The 24,981-nt window shown below is 37.7% G+C and overlaps 1 protein-coding gene across 6 annotated transcripts in view; it reads right to left on the minus strand.

Moving 5' to 3' along the window:
- Nucleotides 1-24,981, minus strand: part of NTRK2 (neurotrophic receptor tyrosine kinase 2) — a 193,797-nt gene that overhangs the window by 158,561 nt on the left and 10,255 nt on the right. For all 6 annotated transcript variants that reach the window (XM_041480766.1, XM_041480767.1, XM_041480771.1 and 3 more), the window contains exons 2-5: nucleotides 15,963-16,037; nucleotides 15,660-15,731; nucleotides 9,578-9,646; nucleotides 6,451-6,605 (exon numbers count right to left, since the gene is read on the minus strand). In XM_041480766.1, the coding sequence (XP_041336700.1) occupies nucleotides 6,451-6,605; nucleotides 9,578-9,646; nucleotides 15,660-15,731; nucleotides 15,963-16,037 (371 nt within the window). The remainder of the gene's footprint in view (nucleotides 1-6,450; nucleotides 6,606-9,577; nucleotides 9,647-15,659; nucleotides 15,732-15,962; nucleotides 16,038-24,981) is intronic.

The following is a 24,981-nucleotide window of genomic DNA, read 5'->3' on the forward strand; positions in this document are numbered from 1 at the left end:
AGACCACAAGACTTGCTAACTCCTCTTCACGACCACAGCGACAAGCTCTGTCTCCACAGAAGTGTCACACCATCACCATCCAGGGCTTCAACAGCCATCATGAACACCATGCAGCTGAAAACCACCAACAGATGTGCACTCACACAAATTCATTTGGACACCAAGTTGCCATCTGCAGTCAACCTCTACAGAAGCTCTGAAGGTCACTGCTGATATTTCAAACCAGATGAAAGGCTTACATCTCTAAGGTTTACATCAGCTCCTTAACTTCTTCCCAGGACCTTTCTTTTAAGACCCTTAGGTGTAGTCTGTATTCTAATTGGAAAGTGCTGAATAAAATAGGATTTAGCATATTATTACACGGTCCCCACTAATAATATAAACACTTTGTCTGCAAGAATTTTGAGATGAAGTGTTTTTAGAGAGCCTATCAACCTTATCAACAATTCTTTTGCTAGTAGTATCAAGAAGGTATCCAACCATGTTTTCTGAATGGCTAAGGAACTTAAATTACACCTGGTGAAATTGTTCTAACATGACATTTAAGCTACAATTGATCCACAATAGCTTTCAAAGGAAAACCAAAGACAGGTAGTGCCATTGGGCTGAATATGTCAGCCACAAGCTCAACAGATGAACTGAGAGTTAAACAGCCTTTGACGTGTAAGTTAATGAGGCCCAAACCAACTTAAACAAACCTCTAATAAATGGCACCTTATTCACCAAGTGTATGTAATGCAATTGCAGTATTGTTATCTGCAGAATTTCACGTATGTCCAGAAAATACTCAAAATAATGCTGACCTGCCTAATGTTGCAACATGATAAACATGTGATCCTGAAACAGGAACATTTTCAGAGAACAACATAAAAAAAGTAAAATGATGGGTTTCACTTTTGGTACCAAATATACCATATGCCAAATATATTACTGAAGGGATACCTTGAAGAAAGAATGCCCCCTTTAAAGAAAACAGCACTTTCTTTAGACTTAAGTAGAGTTATCTAGTCATCAGTCTTCACCTAGACAGAGCAAAGAATATCACCAGAAAAGAGTCAAAGAGCTGTTCTCCTCAGCAGATCAGTACTCCACCCTTACATAGACGTGTCCAGTCTGGCACGGGCGTAAACCTGCACAATGTCATGAGTTCAGAGACACTTCTTTCCCTTGGATAATGCTTTCCTTCTTTCTATTTCTAATCTACTTTGTATTACAAATCTCCTTTATTGACATTAAAGCAGAACTTGAGTCAGTATTATCAAACAAAAATCGGCTTTTTTTTTTTTTAATGAGACATTCACATGTGGCACATGTGGCTCACAATCTCGGATTACATAGATTGTTACGTCTAAACATCTGTGTGAAAGTTTATGTTTGATTCACAAGTAGGTAAATGTTGCGTGTTCAGAAGAAAGTTATATATGTATCTTTGAATATGAGATTCCTGCTGCCTTTCAAACTCCATAAAATTTTGGTTATTTCCGCTTAGAAGCTAAGAAATTCTTTTATTAAGTTTTAACTCAACTTGAGAGCAACAGTGAAACCCCATTACTGTCAAAGTCTCACAAAAAAATGAAGTTTCTCACATAGCTCGCAATCACAGATAAGAATTACAACTCTTACAGAGAAAATAAGAAGAGTTTGCCACTACGTATCATTCACCACATCTAGTTCTTGTGCCAAAATAAACAACACAGGATAGAGAATCCTTGAATATTCTGAAAAGTAAACACTGAGAACATTTAAGGCTTTTCTAAAACTCAATTTTGCCTGTAATGTTCTCCTTCTAATAGTCTTATCAGTGAAATCTATCTGATAGTGGAAAAAAAATGTCAACACCCACTGGATTATGCCTTTGCTTGTGGTTTTACACTGCATTGTACTGTGATTGCTTAAGATCTAATGCTTATTTTATTGGCTCAGTAATACTACAAATCTTTTCTGCAAATTCAAATAAACAAATGTGTCAATCCTTCAGTTTGCCTTTATTCCTTCTTAGGATTTATAACCACCTGCCTCCAGTCTCATTTTACCACTTACTTATTTACCTCTAGCATGGAAAACAAAATCACCAGAAACAGGCTTAAATGAAGCTAGACCCAGTTCCAGTCCATTTTCAGTCATCTGAGCAATTGCCTGTTAAAATCATGGGTTTCCCCAACAAGTAAGAAATGGGAAAGCAATTACTTTAGCTTGAAATTCTACATTACAACAACTTCTAAAATTTTTCCAGGCATACACAATTATCCTAGTATGCACTAAGAGCAACACCATGGTAGTCTGTGTGCAGGAGAAAAGACAGGCAAAGAATGTAAGCATTCATTAAATCACATAGGTCTTAGACACAACAGCAGTTCCGCTGCAGATGCAAACAGCCAGCCATTCTGAATATACCTTAGTGATATGTAAAGCAAATTAGCACAGGGAACTAATCTGCAACATTGTTCAGTAGATTGTAGCTAGCATATGTGACCACTGATAAGAAAGAAGGCACCTAAAGAAACAATATATGATAAAAAAAGCATCCAAAGCTGGCACAGTAAGCAAAACTGAAAAACAGACTCAGCATCACATCTCCATATACAAAACTAAATTGACCAGATAAGGCAAAATGCCATTAACCAGACTGAGATGCAAAGCAATACAAATTCTGTACAGGACTGCAGAGACAGCTGTAGAAGCCACGCCTTTTCCCAAAACCCCAGAAGATAAAAAGACTACTTTCCGTATCACTGAAATCAATGATAATGGATCAGTAACTGTCTGCCAGAGGTGCAAGCAACACACCAACAATCAGTCCCAAGGATGTGGTCCTGCCTCCCTGGCATTCAGCAAGCTCCAGGTGATCAGTCTTTTGAGTGACCTTAACCAAGGCACAGAACACGCCTCCCTTCCAAGGACTTAAGACACTGGTGGTAATAGCCAACAGAGCTTAGAAGCATTAATAAGAATAAAGTGTTTTTATTCATTTAGTTCTCTTTATTGATTTACTAGTGCTATTTACTAGATGGAAACAAAAGGAGATGTCCCAGGTGGTGGTGCTGTCCATGCTGTACAGACGACTGGCAAATTCTCTGAACAAATGGCAAAACTGAACATCACCATCTCTATACACAAAAGGCTCTGCTACTGTGGTAGATGCAACTTGAAAATCTTTGACCCAGTAATTACACGTGATCCTCAAACATAGAAGAATTTGATAATTTTCATCGTATCTACATACATTTCAAATGCAGTTGGAAAAATAATTATTGATTTATACTTTTAATATTGCAGCTGGAAAGGATCTTCTAGATAGTGAGCATACCTGACTTTAAACCTCAAGAAATTAAATCACAAAGTTGATTACATCTAAATGGCAATCTTTAATTAGCACATTATTGAACACTCCTACCGTACAAAGAGTTAGCAAAGTACCACAGAAACTTGCTAATTTTCTCATCAATTACCTACAAACCAAAGCCGTATGATCAATAAACCACATAGGCCTCTACCTGCTTCCCAGCAAAAGATTAATTTACAGCACACAGCAGAAAAACATCCTATTATCAAAACACTTTTTTATTATCAAAAAAACTGTATAGGCCTCCAACTATAACACTATGAAGTAACCCCTTAGTAACAAAAAGACTGCACTTTTGCTTAGTTTACAAATTTAAAAAAAAAGAAAGAAAAAACAAGTTCATCAAGAAGATGAGATGGAACAATTTCATTAGCAGAGAAAATTAGAAAAGCAGAGAAAATGTTTCACTATAAAAAAGCAGAAGCCTACACACCCCAATATTTCTCTCCACATTAAAGGGAGCTAAAAAACATCTAAGAAAGAGTTCTTAGAGTCCTCATCTAAGAGAGAAAAAAATTCAATATGTCAAAAGTTTAATTTCTGTTCTGTTTCAGTTCTACATATTAGCCTCTCAAAAGGTTCTGGAAATGAAACATACCAGCTTCATCCGTGGTTTTGTTTTGAAACTAAGTCTTGTCCTTTAAAATACAGAAAAATACCTGCAAAGATACTGAAACCAAGAGCCACTGAATTTTTCAGATATCTTCCAGAACACAGCCCACCAATATGGGGGTCATTGCTCTTCACCAGGCATTCTCTACTCTATGTCTAGGAAAAGGATGTGCTGCCATCTTTATTAAAAATCTATGTCCTGCACTGGTTAATTTTGAAAAAGTAAATTAAGATGAAACAGCTGCTAAAACAAAAGAAAAAAAGGGGGAGTAAAAGTGATGTAAAATTTGGTGATATTTGGACCTTGTAAACTAACATAAATTATTTGTAGGCGTGTGCTGGCATCCACTCAGATCTTCAATACAACGCATGTTTTCTATATGCAAATTACACATACTGCAAATTCCAGTCCAAATGTTGTATATACTCACCTTCCCTCCTCCTTTTCCTCTTCTAGTTGGAAGTACCACCTTTCCTTGTCATGACAAGTATTTTAGTCAAGATATGCCCACAGGATGCATGCATGTGTACATACATTTGCACCTAAACAGCATCCAGGGCCCAGAGACAAGCCTCTTTTGGCTAAAGATGGTTAAGAAATCAGGGGAAAGAACTAAACTCTCACAGGTTTAATTCTGGGTATTTAACATTAAAAGTTTTCAAAGGAAAATCCTAGCAACCTGGTAGCTTCTAGATGCGCCAGCCAAGAATGTTACAAAATGAGCTGGAGTTTCTCTCTTGCAATAATTGATCTCAGTCCAACAGCCAACCTCTCTACACCCAGCACATTAATCTACCTTCTAGTCCATCCCGCTGGAGCAGAAGGTTGAGTCCATTTAGCTCAGTTAGGTTTTGTATCTCTCTCATTTCAGGTAAATCAGATCCTGGAGCACACAAGACCAACTCTGCAGCTCACAAGACTGCCGGAACATGTGGGGGTTTTTTGATTGCATGAGACACTAACACCATTTCTGCCACCACACCTCACCCCAGAAAGAAGCCAGGCACAAGAGCAACAGTGATATGAGGCCACAAACACATTATTGACAGTAAATGCCGCACTTGCTGAGCCTGCAGTGGTCCCCACCATGGCTGTTCTTTGCTGGCAGCTGCTATCAGAGGATGTCACACCCTCCACACAGGCAGTGGAGAAAATGATGCTCAATGGGCAAAGATGGAAGGAGAAAAGGTATAATTTCTCCTACCGGTCACATTCATTTATAGCTTTTCCTGTCCAAATCAACCCTCCATGAAGATTCTCTTGCCCTCTTTCCTTCCTGCCTGCCTGCCTGCTTCTGGGGACTCCAGTTTCCCACTCTGCTTCTAGAGTTCAGCAGATGTGACATCATGTTAGAAAGACCCCATTTCTGCCCCTCATATATAGAGGAGTAGGAATCTCCAGCTGGTGAGTGAAATCTTTCCCCAGCTGTCCCAGGACTATACGTAGGCAGCAAAACTGTATATATAAAGGCAAGGAGATGGCCTTATTGTTATATAATTTTCAATTTTTTTCTGGACCCATATATCCGAAAACAGTATGTTGCAATATGCCACAGACCTAAGATTGATATAACTCTTTTGTATAGCCTTTAAAATGAACTTAATAGAGTTTCACTTGTATGGAGAACAAAGATCTTGCTAATATGTCTCAAGTAGCATGTAGTTCTGAATTTTCTTCCTATGGCCCTAACACTAGTATTTTTGAAAGCAAACAGAGAGAGACTTCATTAGCTATAAATACCTGGAAAAAAAATTCAAGTAGGTAAAATTGAGCTAGGAATATCTGTTGAGTTTGGAAACACTAATATTTAGTTCAACAAAGGCACGTCCATTCTGTATAATACCTGTTTGCTATCTATAATCAGTATTCTGTTTCTTTACACTTGAATAATGGTACATTCTTAAAGGATCAAGAGAAAAATGAACAGGTTGACATGAACTGGTAAATGGTCCTGAGGGAAGCCATATGAGGTGCGGCTGAGATCACTTAGCCTGAAAGAGACTAATGGAAGACCTCACTGGGGTCTTCAACTTCCTCATGAGGGGAAGAGGAGGGGCAGGCACTGATCTCTTCCCACTTGTAACCAATGACAGGACTCAAGGAAATGTATGAAGATAAGTCAGGGGAGTTTAGGTTGGATATCAGGAGTGTGGTTGGGCATTGGAACAGGCTCCCCATGGAAGTGGTCCCAGCACCAATCCTGTCTGACTTAAAAAAGCATTCAGACAATGCTCTTGGGTACACGGTGTTACTCTTGGGGTGTCCTATGCAGGCCCAGGAGTTGGACTCCATGATCCTGATAGATCCTTTCCAATTCAGGATATTCTGTGATTCTATGAAGTTCCAAGAACCACTTCATGTGGGGCAAAAGACCACAGAAAGACCACCAACCTTTCCATTGTTCATATCCTGAGAAGTACTTTATAGAAAAGCATGTTTGTTTCTCCCTGGCTTACAATAATTTAGCAGTAGTTTTATGTTAAAAGAATATTACCGCAGTTCGGGACCTTCATATCCAGCAAGGCTGTCTTCTTATTGTTTTCATCTATGCAATATAAGTCCTGAGTTTCTGTGTAAAACTTGGTCTCTTGAAATTTCTTGATCCACATGATTTCACAGGAACACTTGAATGGATTATCCACCAATATCCTACAGGAAAAAACACCAATTTATTTAGAAGGTGCCACACATATGGGGTAAAAAATGAGGGGCAGGGGGGGCTTCAAGCATTCAGCTGGGCAAAAATGCAAGTTCATTAGGAAGATGAAGGAAGGTAGGATGAACCCTTTAGTTAAGAGACATAACGCATGCATTCTGATAAGCTCAGTGCAGAGTAAACTGCCAAGTTGATAGCAGTTTCCACGTAAGGAATTAAGCACTGCATCCACTGAGGGCCCAGAACATCACAGGCAAGAGAGACCACACAAAGGATTTGGCTACTATTTCAAATTCATCAGTGTAAGTCAGGATCCCGTGGAGAATGGCCGCTCAAGAAGATCCATTTTATTTAATAAATCAGGAAGTTATTAGAATTCATCTCCTCTACACCTGAGCTACCACTCAGTTACCTCAGAAATGGTTTACTGCTGTGGAGTGGTAAATTCTTTATAAAGTCAGTCTTGGATTATAGACACACTCTACCAACTTTAATCACATGAAAGGATTTTGCCTAATCTTTAAAATTCATCTGCTACAACACTCTAGAAAAACCTCACAGTAAAACCTTAGGCAATATCATGAAGAAATACTAAATGAAAAAATAGCACTGAAACAGAAACTGATACAGTACCCTGCATGGAATTTAAACCACAGCTTAGCAAACTTAACAAATTGCAGTTTTAAAATTTAACAAAACTACACAACAGTGTAATGCAATTACATGCATGTTAAATATGAACAGAAACATATCTACATAAAGAGTGACCAGCATAATTTTTCCTTCTACTGGCATACATGAGATCCAATAAAGTGGGTGAGCAAGTGTCTATTTAAGGCATTTAATTGCCAAGAGAACAGTCATTCTTAACAAAGTTTTACACGTATTTTTGATGTACAGAAGTTCAAGTTTCTTGCAGAATCTACGCTCACAGATGCCTCCTGAAGACATGAAGTGTGCAAATAATGAAAAAAATTGTCTTATTAAAGCAGTTCCTCCAAAAGCCATCTCAAGTTCTTTGAGGAGAAACAACAGCATGGATCCTCAAAAGAGTCTAAAGAAGCAATTTGTATTCACAGAAGTCATCATCTGGACTTTAACACACAGCATGAACAAAAATTGTTTGCACAAAACATAGTATGAACATGATAATTTTTGGTCAAAGCCTATCTCATGCATTTTCAAAACAGTGACATTTACTTCTGTTTCATACTATGGCTTCCTGGTAAAGAGAAATTTGTCTTGACCAATGGCTGAGCAGTCTTCTTCTAGTGTTTTATTTTGTGTTAAACCCATCTAAGGAGTTAGGCACATCATTGGCTGGATGCTGGACTTATAATGACCCTCTACAGACAAGTGTGTGAAAAAAAATTCTGACTTACAGTAAGCTAATTCCGAGTCTTCATGTTGTTTGCTCCAATTTTATGGCTGCAGTTCATTTGTTCTAGAAGAAACCTTCCATAGTGGCATCTCCTGCTTTGTAATACCTGGTGACTAACCTCTACTACACATTATTCTAAACTTCTCATCCCTTTACATTTTGATATGCAAAGGTACTGACAGGACAAACATACTTGTTTGTCAGATTGAGAGGAAGCTCTTTAGAAGCTATTTATGGCAACATTCATATCTCAGATTCACCTACCAACACTCTTCTTTCTCTTCTGTTTCTGATCTTGCAGCTATGTATTAAACACTTATCAACAGAATTGTTCAGCTATACTGATTTTATCACAGCTTGTCCTCCTTTCAGGCTCTGCTTTTATCCCTCCACTTTCTTTCCCTCATTTCCCCCACATCTGTTTATCTCACTTTATCACATTTGTTTGCATAACTTCAGTTTGTCTAGTCCTACACTCCCTCTCCCAAGCCCACAACACTCTACCTCAATTTTGCATCCCCTTTTTCTCTCAACTTGTACATCATCATGCATTGCCTCCATATGACAAATACTACTCTCCTTAACCTTCACACTATCCATTTTTCCCATATCTGGTTCACTCCCACTACATTTGCCCTGCTTCTTCATGTGCAACCAACAGAACAACAAAGCACATGGAGCAATGGGAGAGTTTTGCGACTACCTAGTCTCCTCATTAGAGACCTCAGCTCAAGTTATTAAAGAATATTCCAGTGAGCAGTGTTCCTAGGACCATAAAGAAAATAATTATACCAATTTAATTATCAACAAAGTATACCTAAGGGGCATAACTTCTTTTTGTGCCACTGAGCTTTGTTCATTTCACTTCTCACATGCTGAAGTCCACCAGAAGAGGACTAGGATTACGTGTCCGGTAATTAATACTTGAGTTGGCACTTTGGGCAAATTCTGACTCTGCTCTGAGATCCAGGAGAGCAACCTCCCTCTCCTCTGCAGCCACCAGATCTCCCAGAACTCCTGCAGACTCTCTGCATATTAGCAGAGAATGCACAGGATGATTGGAACATGTATCAATAAGAATATATGGCAGAAGTAACAGAGAATAAAAATGTTAGTATTGAAAAAAATCAATAAAGAAATTATTATCAGTGCTTTCATTGCTAAATAATTACATAAAGCACAGTGAAACTCAAGAATTTGAGAAAATAAAAACACTCTTAAATAGCCAGCCACACCACTGTAAGAATATGAGAGACAATCTTATATATGTGCGAAAGACTGTATTTTCACTAGTTCAAATACTTAAACAAACACCAGTAGTTTTGTGTGAAGTAATCTCACAATAAAATATCTTAAAGCTGAAGGAAGAGGCTGTTTTGACCTCTACATTGCTTTAAAATATATACTTAACCTTCTTGAAGCCCTGGAATGAAAATTTCTCTGCATTTAAGTGTCCAGAATTGATCCTTTCTTTGGACCAGAACTGCACTTCTAATTCCTCTACCTTTAAGAGAACAAACTTTGAAGTGTTATTCTTCCATTCCAGCCAAAAATAAACTTATATTTTAAGAAATGACAACTTACAGATCAGACAAACCCAGATGGCGAAAAGGCTTCTTGGACAAACTTGAGAGCTTGTTTCTGGATAAATTGCTATGGCAAAAGAGAAAGATTGCATTAATTAGAATTGCTTCTTCTTACACTAAAAATACAATTTGTGTCTCTTGAAAAAGCAATTAAGAACTAGAACCAGCTCTAAAAGTCCTTTGACTTCAGTTGTAAAAGGGCAATGTTCAGTCTTACTTGATGGTTTGAAGAGTTTCAAGAGTTTGAGTCCACTCAGCGTCTGATATCAAGTACATTCAAAATCAAACTCAACAGGGATCAATATTTTCACTTTTAGCACTTTGTCAATTGCAGAAAAGCAGCAGATTTAACTGTGTTTCAAAAGTATTTTGCAGAGTCCAGGTGTTAATTATATGCTCAATTTATTCATGTGAAATGGGTGTATCCCTTTCTTTGATGCTGCACCAAACTCTGTACTCATATAAGCCCTCCTCACATGCTAGCACACATCCACATCAGAGCTTTTTAGTTGTTCTTTTCAAATTGTATGTGCAATATGCATCCACATGGAAGATCAAAAGGAAAACTGTAAAATGCCTGTATTGGGCTTTTTTATGTCAATTAAGCATTTACGGTTTCCAGTGGTAATTAAGTGAAAGGTCTTCTCCCATTATGCAGAGCAAAGAAATGTTGATAGGAACCAGAAATACTCCTCCCCTCATAGCTTACAAAACTGCTTTCTCCACCCCAAAGCAAAATAATGCTGTTTTTGTACAGTCTTATCAGTCTATGAATTAAAGATAGTGAGGGCAGTAAACTGTTTAACTGCCAGCAGTAAAGCACAAATCAGTGTTATGAACCAAAATACCATGAGTTTTATGTGATATAATAAAGGTGCCATAGGGGCTCCACGCTTAGCATTGCATTGCATCTAAACCCTGGGATTAAGTATCTTTTTTTTTTTTTTATCTGAGTAAAGAACACAGTGTTTATTTTCAGACTTCCAGAGGTTGATCTTTGAGTACAAGATAATTTTCACAGAAATTACAAGTTGGATGTTCTAAAACTGTTTAGAGCACAATCAAAGAGATTATATTTCATCACTGATTCCTTCTGGCAAAGAAGAGTCTGAAGTTTACAAACTGACTGGTCCTTACATGTGAGAGCAAAACACAAGAGCTACTATTTCATTAGTCAGGTGAACTCACGGACCCTGATCATATAAATCAACATTAATGAGAAATTTGCATATAGAACAGAAGTTATGTTTAAGCAAAAACTGTCACTATGCATTTTTTTCCTAATATGCATATGCTTTGTGTTGGGAGTTTGACTAAAAGAGGCAGGATCCTCGTACTGACTTGGGCTTTTGCCTCCAACATGGAGCCACATCAAACCCCATCCCTCCACGGGAAACTCTTCACTCACCACACAGGAAGATCTCCTATTCCCATACTGATGAGAGATACGTATGGAGGCCCCTGTGATATTGCCGGACAAGGCATGCCTCTCTTACCTGCAGATCAAATAAATCCTACCTTTCTTCCCAAAAGGCAACCAGATATAAAGTGAGCTTTACCTGCAGACCACTGCTGTAAATTTATCAACTTAAGCAATACTTTGACAGTAAATTTAATTTTATATATATATATATTTTTTTATAAAGTGATCACTTATTATTGACTACAGATAATGCCTACTGTGGTCTCCTTAATTCATGTTAAGTGAAAAAAAAAATCACTGCCAGGTTTATTTTGAAGTAGTTAATGATCCCACTTCCACGTTCATGGAAAGAGAATATGAATTAATTTCCCAATTCAACTGCACACAAAAAAACCACAGCAAGCAGCCCAAAGAAAATACATCTGAGGTTCTAAAGGATATTTTATTATAGAAAAAAATGTCAAGAGTACAGAGCCCAGCCCCAAATCTAAACTTTAAGGAGAGGACCCAGATTCAGTCAAAAGTATGCCTGTATTTTACATGAAAATATCAAGCTCACTTTAAACTTGATAGCCCTAATTCATCTAAAAGCAAACCAGTGGCAATATGAGTAGAACGAAACCAGACTGAGAAACCACATAAAGATTATATCATCTATAGCTCTATCTACAGAATTCTGTGGTTCATCTATAGTTCATCTATAGAGTTCTATCATCTGTAGTGCTTCTGAAAAGGGGAGGCAAGAAAGGAGGGAACAGATCTAAGGAGAACTGGGGGAAAGAGGTGAAGACATGGCCATTTTGCTACACTCAGTCTCCCTCCACAGGCAACACCCTGCTCTGCCTATGGCTGGAACCAGCCGTGTGTGCAAACAAGGGGAAATCTGCTGCAAAGTTGATCTCAAATGGTTTCCTTTGGCTGCCTTACCTAAACCTGAACAGTGTAGAAATACAAATACAGTTTAATACCTGGAGCTGTACGTATACACTACACTCGCAATCTATGATTTAGTGATGCACTTAGATGCAGGCTGGCACATAACAACAACTATTCTTAAAAGATTTTGTAAAAAGGCACTTGCTGTGAAATGTTTTCATATTTAAAGGCACTGGCAATGTGCACATGTATTACACAGGTCCATTACTGGTAGCAGCAAATAAGCGTATAAACTACAGCACTACTAAAATGAAACTGTAGGCTAACTTGAGTCTACGGGCCATGAAAACATCAAAATTAGATGACCAAGGCTATTAATTACACTTCAATAGCATCTATTAGGACATTTATTTTCCTGTTGTTTATGTTATTATTCAAATCTTCTCATGATAGATAATTTTAGAAAGATACTTAAGCTTTCCCAAAAAAATAAGGAAATTACAAAAAAGGGCTTGAGAAAATGTGTGTTAATAAGTTTCTTTTAAACTGATACTCTTGTATGATTCATAAAATAAATGCTACTTTTATATAATATAGCTTCTTAACTACATCAAAAGATTTTTCATAGAACAAAAAAGCAAACTGTAACAGTAACACAGCAAAATTCAAGCTTATAAAGTTATCTCCATCTTCAGAAAAATGTTTTTTATTTTCTTTATGGGATAGTAAAAAATTTGTCTCCAAATAAAATTTAAGACTTCTCAAAGACCTGCACTGTACATTACCCTTGCAAAATGAAATTCCGTTTGCGCTTAATAGTTTTCACTGTCCCAACCACAACAGGAGCTATACTTCCTTCATAGGCAGTCAACAGGATTTTTATTGCTGACGACAACAAGCCATGATTCACTGGGGCTTTCAAAAACATTTTAGTGTGCATAATGACTTGCCAAAGAAAACAAACAAATGCATTTTGCAGGGATAACAGATCAGCCTCAGTAAAAAAATACCTCTATACTTACTGCTTTGTCCTGTGCATCTAGAGCAGCTGGTGCCACTTAATATTTTCCATCTTATCTGGGCTTATCCTGTGTCTGCCAACATTACTAAATCCCCACCAAAAGAAAACACAGTGCAAGACTGGATAATCTTCTGGTTCATAATGTAAGTATTCTGCATCAAGAACTCATCTATATCAACTGAACAGATGTCAAGTCAGTCTAATTTTTTTCTAACAAGAAGCTTCATGAGTTACAGCTCTACCAAAGTCTGCTTACCAGCAGACACGTATTCCCAGTTTGCATGCTCAAATGAAGCCCTGCTATGGCTGAAAAACTTTAAAGGCATTCTATCCAACTGGATTCTGTAAAGCCTAGCAGCTCACATATGTATAGTGATACTTTTCCTTTAAGTGGTAACTTTGATAGGGTCTCTCTGTTCTGTTCAACAGTCAGTTTTCTGAAAACTTGTGTACCTGTGTAAGTTTTGGTCAAAAGCAGACACTGGAGACAGACACACTTTGTGACTGCATGAAACCCATTTCCCTAAGGCAACAGGCATAAAAACCTCTCAGGAGGATCATACCAGTTATCACAATTTCTGTGGTGTCTACCTGCCCAGACAGCTGGAAAGGCCTTCCAAAATTCTATTGATCTTTCTCCAAATTAAACTCCTTATTTCTCACACTGTACTCATGGTGATGGAGAGAACTGATTCCTTTCCTCATCATAACTATTCTTCTTTTAAAGATAAGACAAGCACAGAAGGATAGAATCATAGAATAGTTTAAGGGACCTTTAAAGGTGATGTAGTTCCAACTCTCCAACATCTTCAACTACACCAGCTTGCTCAGAGCCCCGTCCAATGTAACCCTGAATGCTTCCAGGGCTGAGGCATCCACCATGTCTCTGGGCAACCTGTGCCAGTGTTTCATCACCCTTACTGCAAAAACTTTCTTCCTTATATCTAATCTAAATCAAACCTCTTTGGTTTTCAGATCATTATTCTTTGACCAATTGCAATGATGTATGTTCCTTTTCAATCTTCTCTTTATTGCACTGAACATGCTCAGGCTCTGAGCCTCCTTATATTACTTGCTTTACAAGCTTCTTCTGGCTCCACTTCTCTTCTCTGTAACATCTTTCAAGATGAGTAGATTCAGTGTCTTAATCTACATTCGGTATTGCAACAGATTCCCTCAGAGCAGCTAATGCATTGGGGAAAAGATGTAAAAATGTAACACAATATTCCTTTTGATCCCAGACTTGAATTTGCTTTGTTCTGCCTCATTGCACAGAGAGAGAATCCCTCTTCTTTCCCAGCAGAATCACTAAATCTTTCTCTGCAAATATGCCCCTCAGACAGCATGTTCTTATTGCATATTTCCACAGCCAGTGCACATGCACTTGGCTTTATGCAGTTTCATAGTTTACAGCCATAATTCACTGAGCAACTGTTACACAGGCAAACACTTGAATTTACTCTGGAACTTACTTCCTTTATGTTAGCAACTGATTATAGTAAAAGCTCTTTATTAATGACTATATGAAGTGATATAAATTTAACAGGCTTGCAAGATCTGGTTCACACACCTCTGGTGACTGTTCCATATTAAGGATAGAAATTACTGTCTAGACAGAAATGGGCATTCATGTCCACTTCCTTATACAAATTAATTACTGTTGTTTAGAAAACACCGGTCAGAAAGTGATTCCATCTCATGAGCAAAGCAATCAAATCAAACAGAACCCTGTGTTCTGTTCAACAGTTCTTTCCTTTTCAAGGAAGTATCTCAAAAAGCCAAGGTTTGGCATTATGTCTTCCCCATCTCACTAGGATAAAAGCAAAGGGTTCGGTTAAATATTAATATAAGTTAGTGTTCATCTGCTGAAGATGTATGGACTAAAGCACACATCGGAATATTTAGCTAAAACAGGGTACTTGTGAGGAACTAAGCCACTCACATGATCTCAGTGTTTTCTGGAGTAGATCCATGTTTCCCATGTAAGTAGCAAAGTGAGCTACTCTATGTCTTTCCCACACAGAAGGCAAAAAGTTGTAGAAAGAGAACTTTGATCAGTTCATCCTTTGCTAAATCTAAAGCATAACAAATCTAGGAAAACACAGTCAAAAAGCTGTGCAGGTACAAATTCTGCTTCCTATGGGTCATGAACTGCAAATCACATTTGGGTGTGAAAGCAACATCATTCCTATATTCTGCTCTGGGCGCATTAGTTCTGATCTTAAGTGAGCTGTCTAAGTGAATCACCTGTAGGACTTCAGGTCATAGTCATATCTCTGTCTCTGGGCACATACACTGATCAAAATATTAGATGTGCTCCATGCATACATCTCCTGCACTGCAGCTGCTAAAATATGCTCAGCTCATCAAATCAGACTAGAGCTAGTCAAAACCATGTCACTGAGTGTGATGCACACTGTGGACATCATACCATCAAGAGACAACACTCTTTGTGCTACATTACTTATCACAAAAGACACAGCCAAAGTATACTTCTAGAGACAGAATAATGAACTGGATGGTCTTTTCACACAGTATGTTTTTATGATCCGCCAGTTCCTTACCATATATGTCTTATTTAAGGACAACTAACAATAGAAGACCATTCTAAGTCAGTCTTGTTAAAATATTTTTAAAATATTTTTTTAAATTATGCAAATAAGATAGAAATAGATTAAGAGATAGAAATAAATTAACAATAAATAAATTAACAAGAGTTGGGCAGTTTTGACTTAGAATGCAGACAGTATTCTTACTCACATGTATTGTAGGTTCACGTTTTTCACAAATGCATGACGGGACACAAATCTTAGGCCTGAGTCCACCACAGTCCTAGGAAAATAAATAAACTGTTAAAATGTTTCATTTCAATATGATGGAAAGTGTAATGAAAATAACTATTAAAATAAGAGTTTGGATGAAATCTCTACAAGGCTGAGCTGCAAGATTTACAGCTTTCCTCAGTAACACACAAAGTTAGGGATACACCTTGATAAGGTCTCTACATGCCTCTATAAAAGAAATACAGAAAAAATAGTTGTATAAAATGTATCTCATACTCACAGATTTTTAAGTCCAACATAAAATCCAACCTCATTGTCATTGATACTTTCCAAATTTGGCTGGTTTGCGATGTAACTGTTGAAAAAGCAAAACAAAAAGAAGTATGTAAGTGGATCCTTCCTTGACTTTCTGACTGTTCAGAAATCATACACTGATATATGGAAGTCAGTCATGATTGCTGACCTACTGTAATTAGTTCTAAGTCCTAATTAGACCGACTGCAAAGCAAAAGTGCTCTTTAAAATCTTCCTCACCATTTAAATGGTACTTTGTGGGACAAGGGAGCAGCTCATTATTACACAGGAGAAATGAAGAAAGCAAGTCAACCTGAAGGCCAAATAAAGCTGCATTACAATGTCACCATTCTCCAACACACATGTCCTTACCCCACGGATTTAACAACAACAAAGGGGGCAAGTTTAAAGGTAGTACTGGAGTTATCCCCACTTATGAGAGACAATCATACTTCCCTAGTCTTTTCCCTCATGTTGTTAACTTAACCACTTCTTTACACGTATTTTTTCCCTGATACAAGGTAATTTCAGTTATTTTTACAAAGTGTGGCAATGGGAAAATTGTGAAAGCAGAGGTTGTACTTCTTGATGTTATACACACAAGCAGAAATTAAGAGACAAGAAACTGCTGTATCAGACTAAAGTACTGAGTCCACTCACATATCCTTAATAACTGCCTAAAAGGATGTGGGCATGCAAGCCAGTCCTTTGTATTATGACCATGTGAGAGCCATGACTACCAAGTGACATCCCACAGACTGGAAATTAAAATGCTCACAGCAAATGTATCATTACTTCTTCTACAGGAAGAAAACAATTTCACAGTGGAAATTGCACAGTCCAGGAAGAAGAAATCAGTGGAAACTGCAATTTTTCCGACATTATGGGCAGAAAAGTATGCCTGATTTAAGGGATGCCTTGCTAAAGGATCCACGTGTTTCAAAATATTAGCCCAGTCCCAGAAAACTTAAAGAGACATATGTTTTCACATGCATCACAAACTAACCAAACATGCAGGTTCTCCTATGAATGAGAACTTTCTTTGTTAAAAGAAAACTTTTCTTCATTCAAAGCATTTTTTAGAATTTATTTAAAGGGAATTCCAGTGAATTAGTAAGAAGGTATACTGCTCTTCCAAAGGTAATCCATGCACCTGAGCTGGGGCATGGATTACATTGTCAAAAGAAATTTATTGTGTTTCTAAATCTCAGCAGAAGCTGGGTTGGGTTGAGTTGGGTTGGGATCTACTCCGAAGCTGCAGTGCTGACTTGGGCTATGCTCTCACCATGCACCAGGAAAAGTAAAAAGCTTCCCCTAATGGCATCCATTGTCCCTTGGGAAAAAGAAGGGCAGTAAAAAGAATACATGATGCTAGATGGAACACATTACTACAGCATCATATGACATTGACTGCTCTGCAAGACTTTTCAGAATAAGCTTAACAAAGTGTATCCATTAGAAGATAAGAGTCCTTTGTTTTTCATACTTCCTTTTCTGAATTTTTAAGACAGAGTAATTTAATATCTCAATATATATGAATCTATTTTGTTTGGTTGGGGTTTTTCGGTGGGTTGGTAAGTTTACAAATTTTGCCAAGTAATAGTGATGAAATAGTATACAAATATCTATCAATTCCTTCATCTAAGAGTCCTGCAAATTAATGAACATACTTCCTTTAAACATGCCCTAAAGAACTCATTTTTGAGTTAAATATCATCCACCTTCTCTGACACTTGGACATCATAATGCTACAAAATAAAGTTATGCACGAGTTTTCAAAGGTACCTTCCTCATCCTGTCCTCAGTTATCAAACAACAGTAATCCTGCCAAGGTCAAATAGAGATAGGAAAATCGCATAAAAGCAGGAATTGAGGAAAATGGACAGTGAAACACAAAGTGTGAAGAGACTCAGATTTAAAGAAAAGAAACAAAATAACCAGTTGCACTAGCTAAGAATTAGGCCATTAAAAAAAAAACCAAAAAAAAAAAAAAAACAAAAAAAAAAAAACAAAAACACCATAAAACACCAAAACCTCAAACCTGACAAACACTGCCAAAATGCAGATCCATTACTTAAACACACATACCACCAATCCAAATCTGAGATTGCAATTTTAATCACATAAATATTTAACCGAACCACTCGCTACAAGAAACTCCAGAACATGACATAAGTTACAGTGTTGCACAAAATTTGTTATTGTATTAGATCCTGTGTTAAGCCTCAGTATAAAATAGTTCAGCTCTGCTGAAGCCAATGAAGCTTCACAATTTACATCAAACACAAATCTTAGTATGAGCACACAATCTATATGAAAAGATTGGTATCAGTCCATCAGGAAATAGACCAAACAAAGTATATTTGGGAAGTAGTAGTATGAGTTTGTGGTAGCTTCCTTCCTTCTCTTATTGCATCCCTTAGAAGAAACCCTAGGTGGGGGAGAGCAGGGCATTCTTTACTTTGAGCTGGTACTGGTTTCTCTAAGATGAGTGATTCATAATTCCAGTTTCTAGCGGAAAGAACCAAAAGAACCCATTACTTTTCCACAACCATACTGTCTGGGACCCAGAAGAATTTTTGCCTAAGTGCAATTAATTCAATAACTGCTCTGCAATACACTTGTAAAAGCAGTACAAAACACAACAGTAAAGCAAAGTTTATGCACTTGGGAATCCTTGAAGAAAGAGTGGACAGACATAATCTACCATAAGCAGGTCACATCCTCTTACCCTTATTCATTTAACAAGTCTGTTTCAAGTTAAGCCTTTGCAGCTATGTCATAGCAGTGAGAAAGGAAGGAGTAGAATGATGTAGCTGTACCCTATAAGGGGAAGTTGCTCTTCTGTTTAATTCAGAGGGAGATCTGAAATAAAACCTCTCCCTAACTGAAGTCTATTTTTACCTTCTTCACAACTACTTTACCTTAATGTTACTTATCATCAAACATTAATACTCTAAAAGCTTTGACTTGCAGTGGGCAACACTGAGAATGCAATTTGCCTGCTTGCCCTTAAGAATATCAACCCTATTCTTCAACGGAACATTTTTACTGTAGCACGAAAGAAAAACACACTGACTCACAGCTGCCTGAAGTCACGTGAAGAGCTTGGAAGCTCCCACTGCACATCACAGCACTGTTGCTCTGCCAGAACCTGGCTGGATAGCACCAGACAGACCACATATATCAGTTCACAAATACTGGCTGCTGCCTCTAAATCAAGCCCTTAGCTGCCTGCAAAGCTATTTGCTTGATTATACTACAGCATTCTGCATCTCCTTCAATGAGTAGAGAGTAAACAATAGTTGTCTTCAGACCTTTATCTCTCCATTGTAAACTACTGAACAATTCTAATAAAGGGATTCAGAATCACACACCTAGGTTGCACATTGCAACCTACAATAGCATGCTCATCTCACCACACTTCAGCAGCTGCTGAATAATATCACACACTCACACTTCACCACTGTCACAACCCTTTGGAAACAACAGTTTGAAATCCTAACCTATAAGAGTCAACTCCTCCAAGTAAGATCTCCTTTGAGAGGGTGGTCTTCACTTTTGCTCAAGTGAAAGGATACAGATTATGTTTAACATCAGTGAAGCAACTTCTGAACTGCGAAAGCATGAAGAGAAAGTGGGTTCTGATCTTTAAAGCCACCTAGATTATTTAATGTTCCTTAGTAATTTAAAAAATGGATTCCATGCCAATTTTCAAATATTTTCCTTAACCTGAATACAAAAGACCAGCAGAAATATGCCTTCCTAACTTCCTTACTCTATTTCCTCCTGCTTAATGTATGTTAAGGTGTACTACTCCATCTGGAGCTATAAGGACATGGTGGAAAAAAACTAGCACATGCTAGTCTTAACAACATAGATGCAAGCAAATAACACTGTAATGCAGCTCCAGAAGTATTTCTGTTGCCAAAAAATGCCCTTTATGGGAAACATATTTTCTTAACACTCCAAAAAATAAATAAATTATATGTCTAGTTCATAGAAACAAGGATTTTAAAATTAATAAACACTCACTGGTGAAATGTTTCTGAACTCTGGAAAAGCTTTATATTCCAAGGTGTTTTTTCACTAAGTCTTTAGAGGACAAAGGCAGCACACTTCAGACACTGAACTGTCGGTAGATTAATTACCATTTAATGACAGGTCACTATGTCCCTAGTCTAGATTACTGTGAGAGCTGTATGTTAATATTGAAAATTAAACATTGCAATCTTCCCTGGTGCCATATCTTCTTACAAACTCGAATGCAATACCAAGTTCTTTAAAAAGTAGGCTAAAACTTAGAGGCATTTTCAACAAATGCAGACTGATTCATTGTTATGCATTAAGATCACGTAAAATTTGTAAACTATACAGTACTTAATGAAACCTGGCATATTGTACTGGGTTACATTTGTACCCCCCTCTGAAACCAAGTTTAAAATAATGCTGAAGTGGTACAAACTCACAGTTGGAAAATGAAGCACAGAGCCACACAAGCTGCATATCAGAAATGTAAAGTTTCTGACAAATGTAGGCATCAATGCTATAATCTCTGTTCAGTCAATAAAATCTTCCTGCATAGGACCAACCTTCCTCAAGGAAGGAATTTCCTAACAAGCAATGAGTGTGATACAGACACCTAAACCCAGCAAATATTCTGCAAATACACAAGCTTACTCCAATTATTTTATTCTATTTTGCTTCCTCCATCTGGTACCAAAAGTATGAGATTTAATGAGAATAACTTCAGGAAACAGAAACTCTACTGCTAGAGGAGTGTGCCATAACTCAGGAAAGGTGCAGTGTGTCAAGACCATCCACGGTGGACCTACCTAGCATTCAGAAATTCTACCAGTGCTTGATTTCTCCTTTGGCTGCCCAGTGTCTCCTGACAAATTCTGAGCAAGTGCTGCAGTGGCTTTTTGGGGTTTTTTGTTTTGTTTTGTTTTTTTTATAAACCGTGAATCACCCTGTGTTTCACAACGAGTAAAAAACTGGTTGCCACTATCACAGGTTCCCTAAGGGCTTTTTCCTCACATTTAGAGTATTTAACCACAAGTCACAGAAGAGTTCAGGAAATAGCTCTCCACGTGCCAGTACAGCAGCTCTGGAGACAACATAATTAGCTCTGGGATCTTTTTTCACAGACACAGACATGCCCATTTTTTCAGCAAACCCTGCTGTACAGACATCCCATACTCAGGTAATGCATTGTTCAGGACAATCTGGAACTCAACATCTCACAGGCAATGTCAGAGATCGGTTAATTTCAACAATTCCCTGTTCTTGATGTGTGGCTGTGTCAACTGCCAGGAGGCAGCAGGGCCCAAACATTCTGTGCCACAACAGTATACTATTATTCAGTTAGTAGCACATAGCTGCCACTGCAAATTGATTCTCCAAAGCCATCCTCTTGAACAATCGGTGCCAACCCACCAGTTTAAAGCAGAAGAAAATGGGAATTCAGTGGAAATACCAAACTTGTTTTGGTACTGCAGGAACAGATCTGCGCTCTTGCTTATGACTACAACTGCCTGGAAAATGGGAAGTGTCAAGCCAACATTAGTTCCCGCTTTACAGCATGAAAGGCAAAAGTAAAAATAAATGAACATGTCTGGAATGCAAATTTTAAAGAAAGTTACTGTAAGGCAGGGAAAATGAAACGTAATTCACCCTTGGTCTTACTTATGTTTCTGGTTTAGCTTCAAGGTGTTTGTTTTATTCTATTCAGAGAGCAGACTACCAAATCAAGCAAACTCTCAAGACATTTCATGCAGCTTTCCAGATTTATGCTCTTGATGAGCCCCATCTTCAGAATTACTTTCCCCCAAATGCATGCAGAGCTTAAGTATTTTCTCCATTTAGAGACCTGTCCTCCCCTTTGAGATCCCTAAGTTTGTACATTTGATATTGCATCAACACATGAATTTTTGATGTTTTTCCAGGAATACATGACAGCTACAGACTTGTTTTTCTTTAGCAAAGATATTTTGGAAATGTTGATATTCCATTTTATTGTCAGAAGGCCAAACAATGACCTATTATTCTAAAAGATATTTTTTAATCTCTGACCTTATACTTATCTTCAAAACATGTTTTCATCCCCTGTGTATGAAATAATCCATGCAGGTTGCTAGCATGAGGCTTAAACTCCCATACAGACCCTTTATAATATATATGCTAAAAATCACACAGTACATTAACACACAAAGAGAGTAGCGAAGGTGGCTTTCCATTATTTCTCAACAGAAAGAAGTCATAAGACTAATCTTTATTATTGTTGTTGTTGATGATATTATTTCTTTGCAAGGATGAAAGAACATCTCAAAGGAATGAATAAATACGAATATAAGTGACAGATTTTTCTCCTGCAGAACCACCTAGTCTTCAAAAAGTAGTAATGCAAATACTCTCTTTTCAGCACTTGCATACACGATCGCTATAGTTGTCACTGGCCTTGATGCAAATGAGAATGGAAAAACATCCATTCCACAAGAGCACAGTAAGATTTCACACAGCCATCCCTTATATGCATCTTTTTAAGTCCCTCAGTAAATCAAAACATTAAAGCTTCTTGGTTGCTGTCAAAACCTTGGAATTCTCTTCCTTTCATGCCCATACTCAGACAGAGACTTTCTGGAAGAGATGTCTTAAGTAGCCACACATCCTTTGTAATTAGATAGCTTCTGACATATATCAATGTCCCCTACAACAGTTTTTTCCTCCTCTCGGTTCTGACATGTTCAGTATTCCTTGACTCTTTCAGTCAACATAAGACATTCCTTCTGAAATCTCCTTTGAAGTCAGTCTTCTCCCACATATACAATTCCCACTGTTTGACATTAATATTTGGTTTTATTCAGTTTAAAATTACTGGCTATTAGAATATCAAATACTCCAATCAATCTGCTCTGGATCATTGGATCATCAAGACATATACCTGCACCTGCTACCCTGTTTAATGTCTCATTCCCTGCATGCAGTGCACTTCACGCCAGGTACACATCAAAAGGCAGTACTTCCAAAGGGTGGAGCAAAGATGCAAAATTTAAAGGCCTCTATCCAGGAAAATCCATCTATATCCTGTCAATACATTACATTTGCTGAACAATTTGACTCCTGACATCTCAAAAAATAGTCCCCTTTCCATTAGCCAGCAAAAAAGTTTCTTTCTTCTGTTTTTATTTAAGTCCTGAGAGCCTATATATGGTCACAACCGCTACCCCTTTTCTGTGCAATTATTACACTGAGAACCCAACAAGTAGATGTTTTTCCATTCTGCAAATGATACCATCTGCTGCCAAAGTTCACAATTGGTTTCCTAGACTCCCTTCCAAAACCTGTGAAATATCTTCTGCAGCCCTAATCATAGATCTGTGTCTTCTCCAAGACACTCTTGTCTTTTAATAAAAAACATACATGAATAAAACTTCACATTATGTTACTGAAACATTCCAAAAGGGTTATGGGTTGTCTTTTTCATGTTTACCTCACCCTGTCTTGCACCAGAAGAGGTTGCCACTTTCTGTATGACGACACCAATCTTACCACTTAAAATTAGCCTATGTGTTTTTCAGAGAACATTTCAACATCATTTGTATTACCTTTCAGATGCATTATTCACTGTTTCACATTTATTTGCTCTTCACAGTTTCCTATTTCACTTTATCACATTTATTTACATTATAGTATAGTCCACTTTTCATTGTAGCTGGCCAAGCTTTTGAATTCATAGCTTCTTCTATTAGCATTATTCCACTTGAGGAATCCTGTTCTTCATTTAATATAAGTAGTTTCTTACTGGCACTGCATATATTATCATAATGATGTGTTTATTACACTTTCTGCACAATTGTCAGAATCCAGAATTTTTCTAATACTTGTCCTGACTGCCACATTGCTGCTACTGTTTCCTTTCTGCATTTCTGTACTAGGCCAGTTTAATTTTGAGCAAATTCTCTGTCACAATGGCACACCCAGACAACTACCCTGTGTTTTTGAGTTTTGTCTTTGTATTTCTGTTTGTTCTGCTATGTGACACATGCAATGCTCCTTCTAGACTCTGATCAGCTTGTACTCATAAAGCCTGCTCGTGGCTGTATTTGTTGTTATACTTTTGAAGTATAAGGAAAATACACTCTTTTGTAAGCATTTATTTTAGTTATATATTATATATTACATATTACATATTATATATTATATATTATACATTATAGTTTCAAACCTTAGATCACCTTCTTTACCATTTTGCCTTCAAATGAAACTCTTACCCTGCATGTACCTCTTTCACAAGGTGACATCTTTAGTTAGTATTCAGCCTTCTTTACTAGCTCTGAAAAGCTGCCTTCTCCTCATCACCACTACTTTCACATCATTCTTCATTTACGGTTACAGCTTTTGTCCCTGCCACTGCTTATGAGTGGAACAGTACCTCTCTCATCCTCCAGCCTGCTTCTGCTTATGGTTCTCATGACTGCACCCCAGTACCAGACACACTTTTCAGCATTCCTCCATCCTACACATCCTCTGCAGCAGTGCCCCTGGCCCAAGACATAGGCGGTGATGGTGAAGTGCTCACCCACAAATGTAAGATAGATTGGTATTTTGATGATACCTCCAACTGTTGGGATTCTCACCTCCTAAAACTTTCATTTCAGACAATCAGTGTGAAGAGCAACACTGCTACAAGTTAAACTGTCCATTAGAACTCATGAGAACGTGCAGAAGTGCTCTAAAGCAGGCAAAACCCCAGCACATAACCAAACCATGCAACAGAAGGAACAACTGCCCTGTGTCAATGCAGACAGGAATGCCACAAAGAGTTGGGAGAAATGCTGGGAGTCTTTCTTCCACCCACTTCTAAGGCAAGTGGTATCTATTTCTGCACCTGTGCTACCTTCATATTCCCTAAATGACATAAGTTTCAGGCAACAAGACAGTCATAGCACACAAACACGATCTCAGATTTGCAGTGATATCTATAGCAGAGTAGTATCCAGCAT

The sequence above is a fragment of the Pyrgilauda ruficollis genome, unplaced genomic scaffold, assembly GCF_017590135.1.
Source record: "Pyrgilauda ruficollis isolate IOZ18807 unplaced genomic scaffold, ASM1759013v1 scaffold53, whole genome shotgun sequence".
Lineage (NCBI taxonomy): Eukaryota > Metazoa > Chordata > Aves > Passeriformes > Passeridae > Pyrgilauda > Pyrgilauda ruficollis.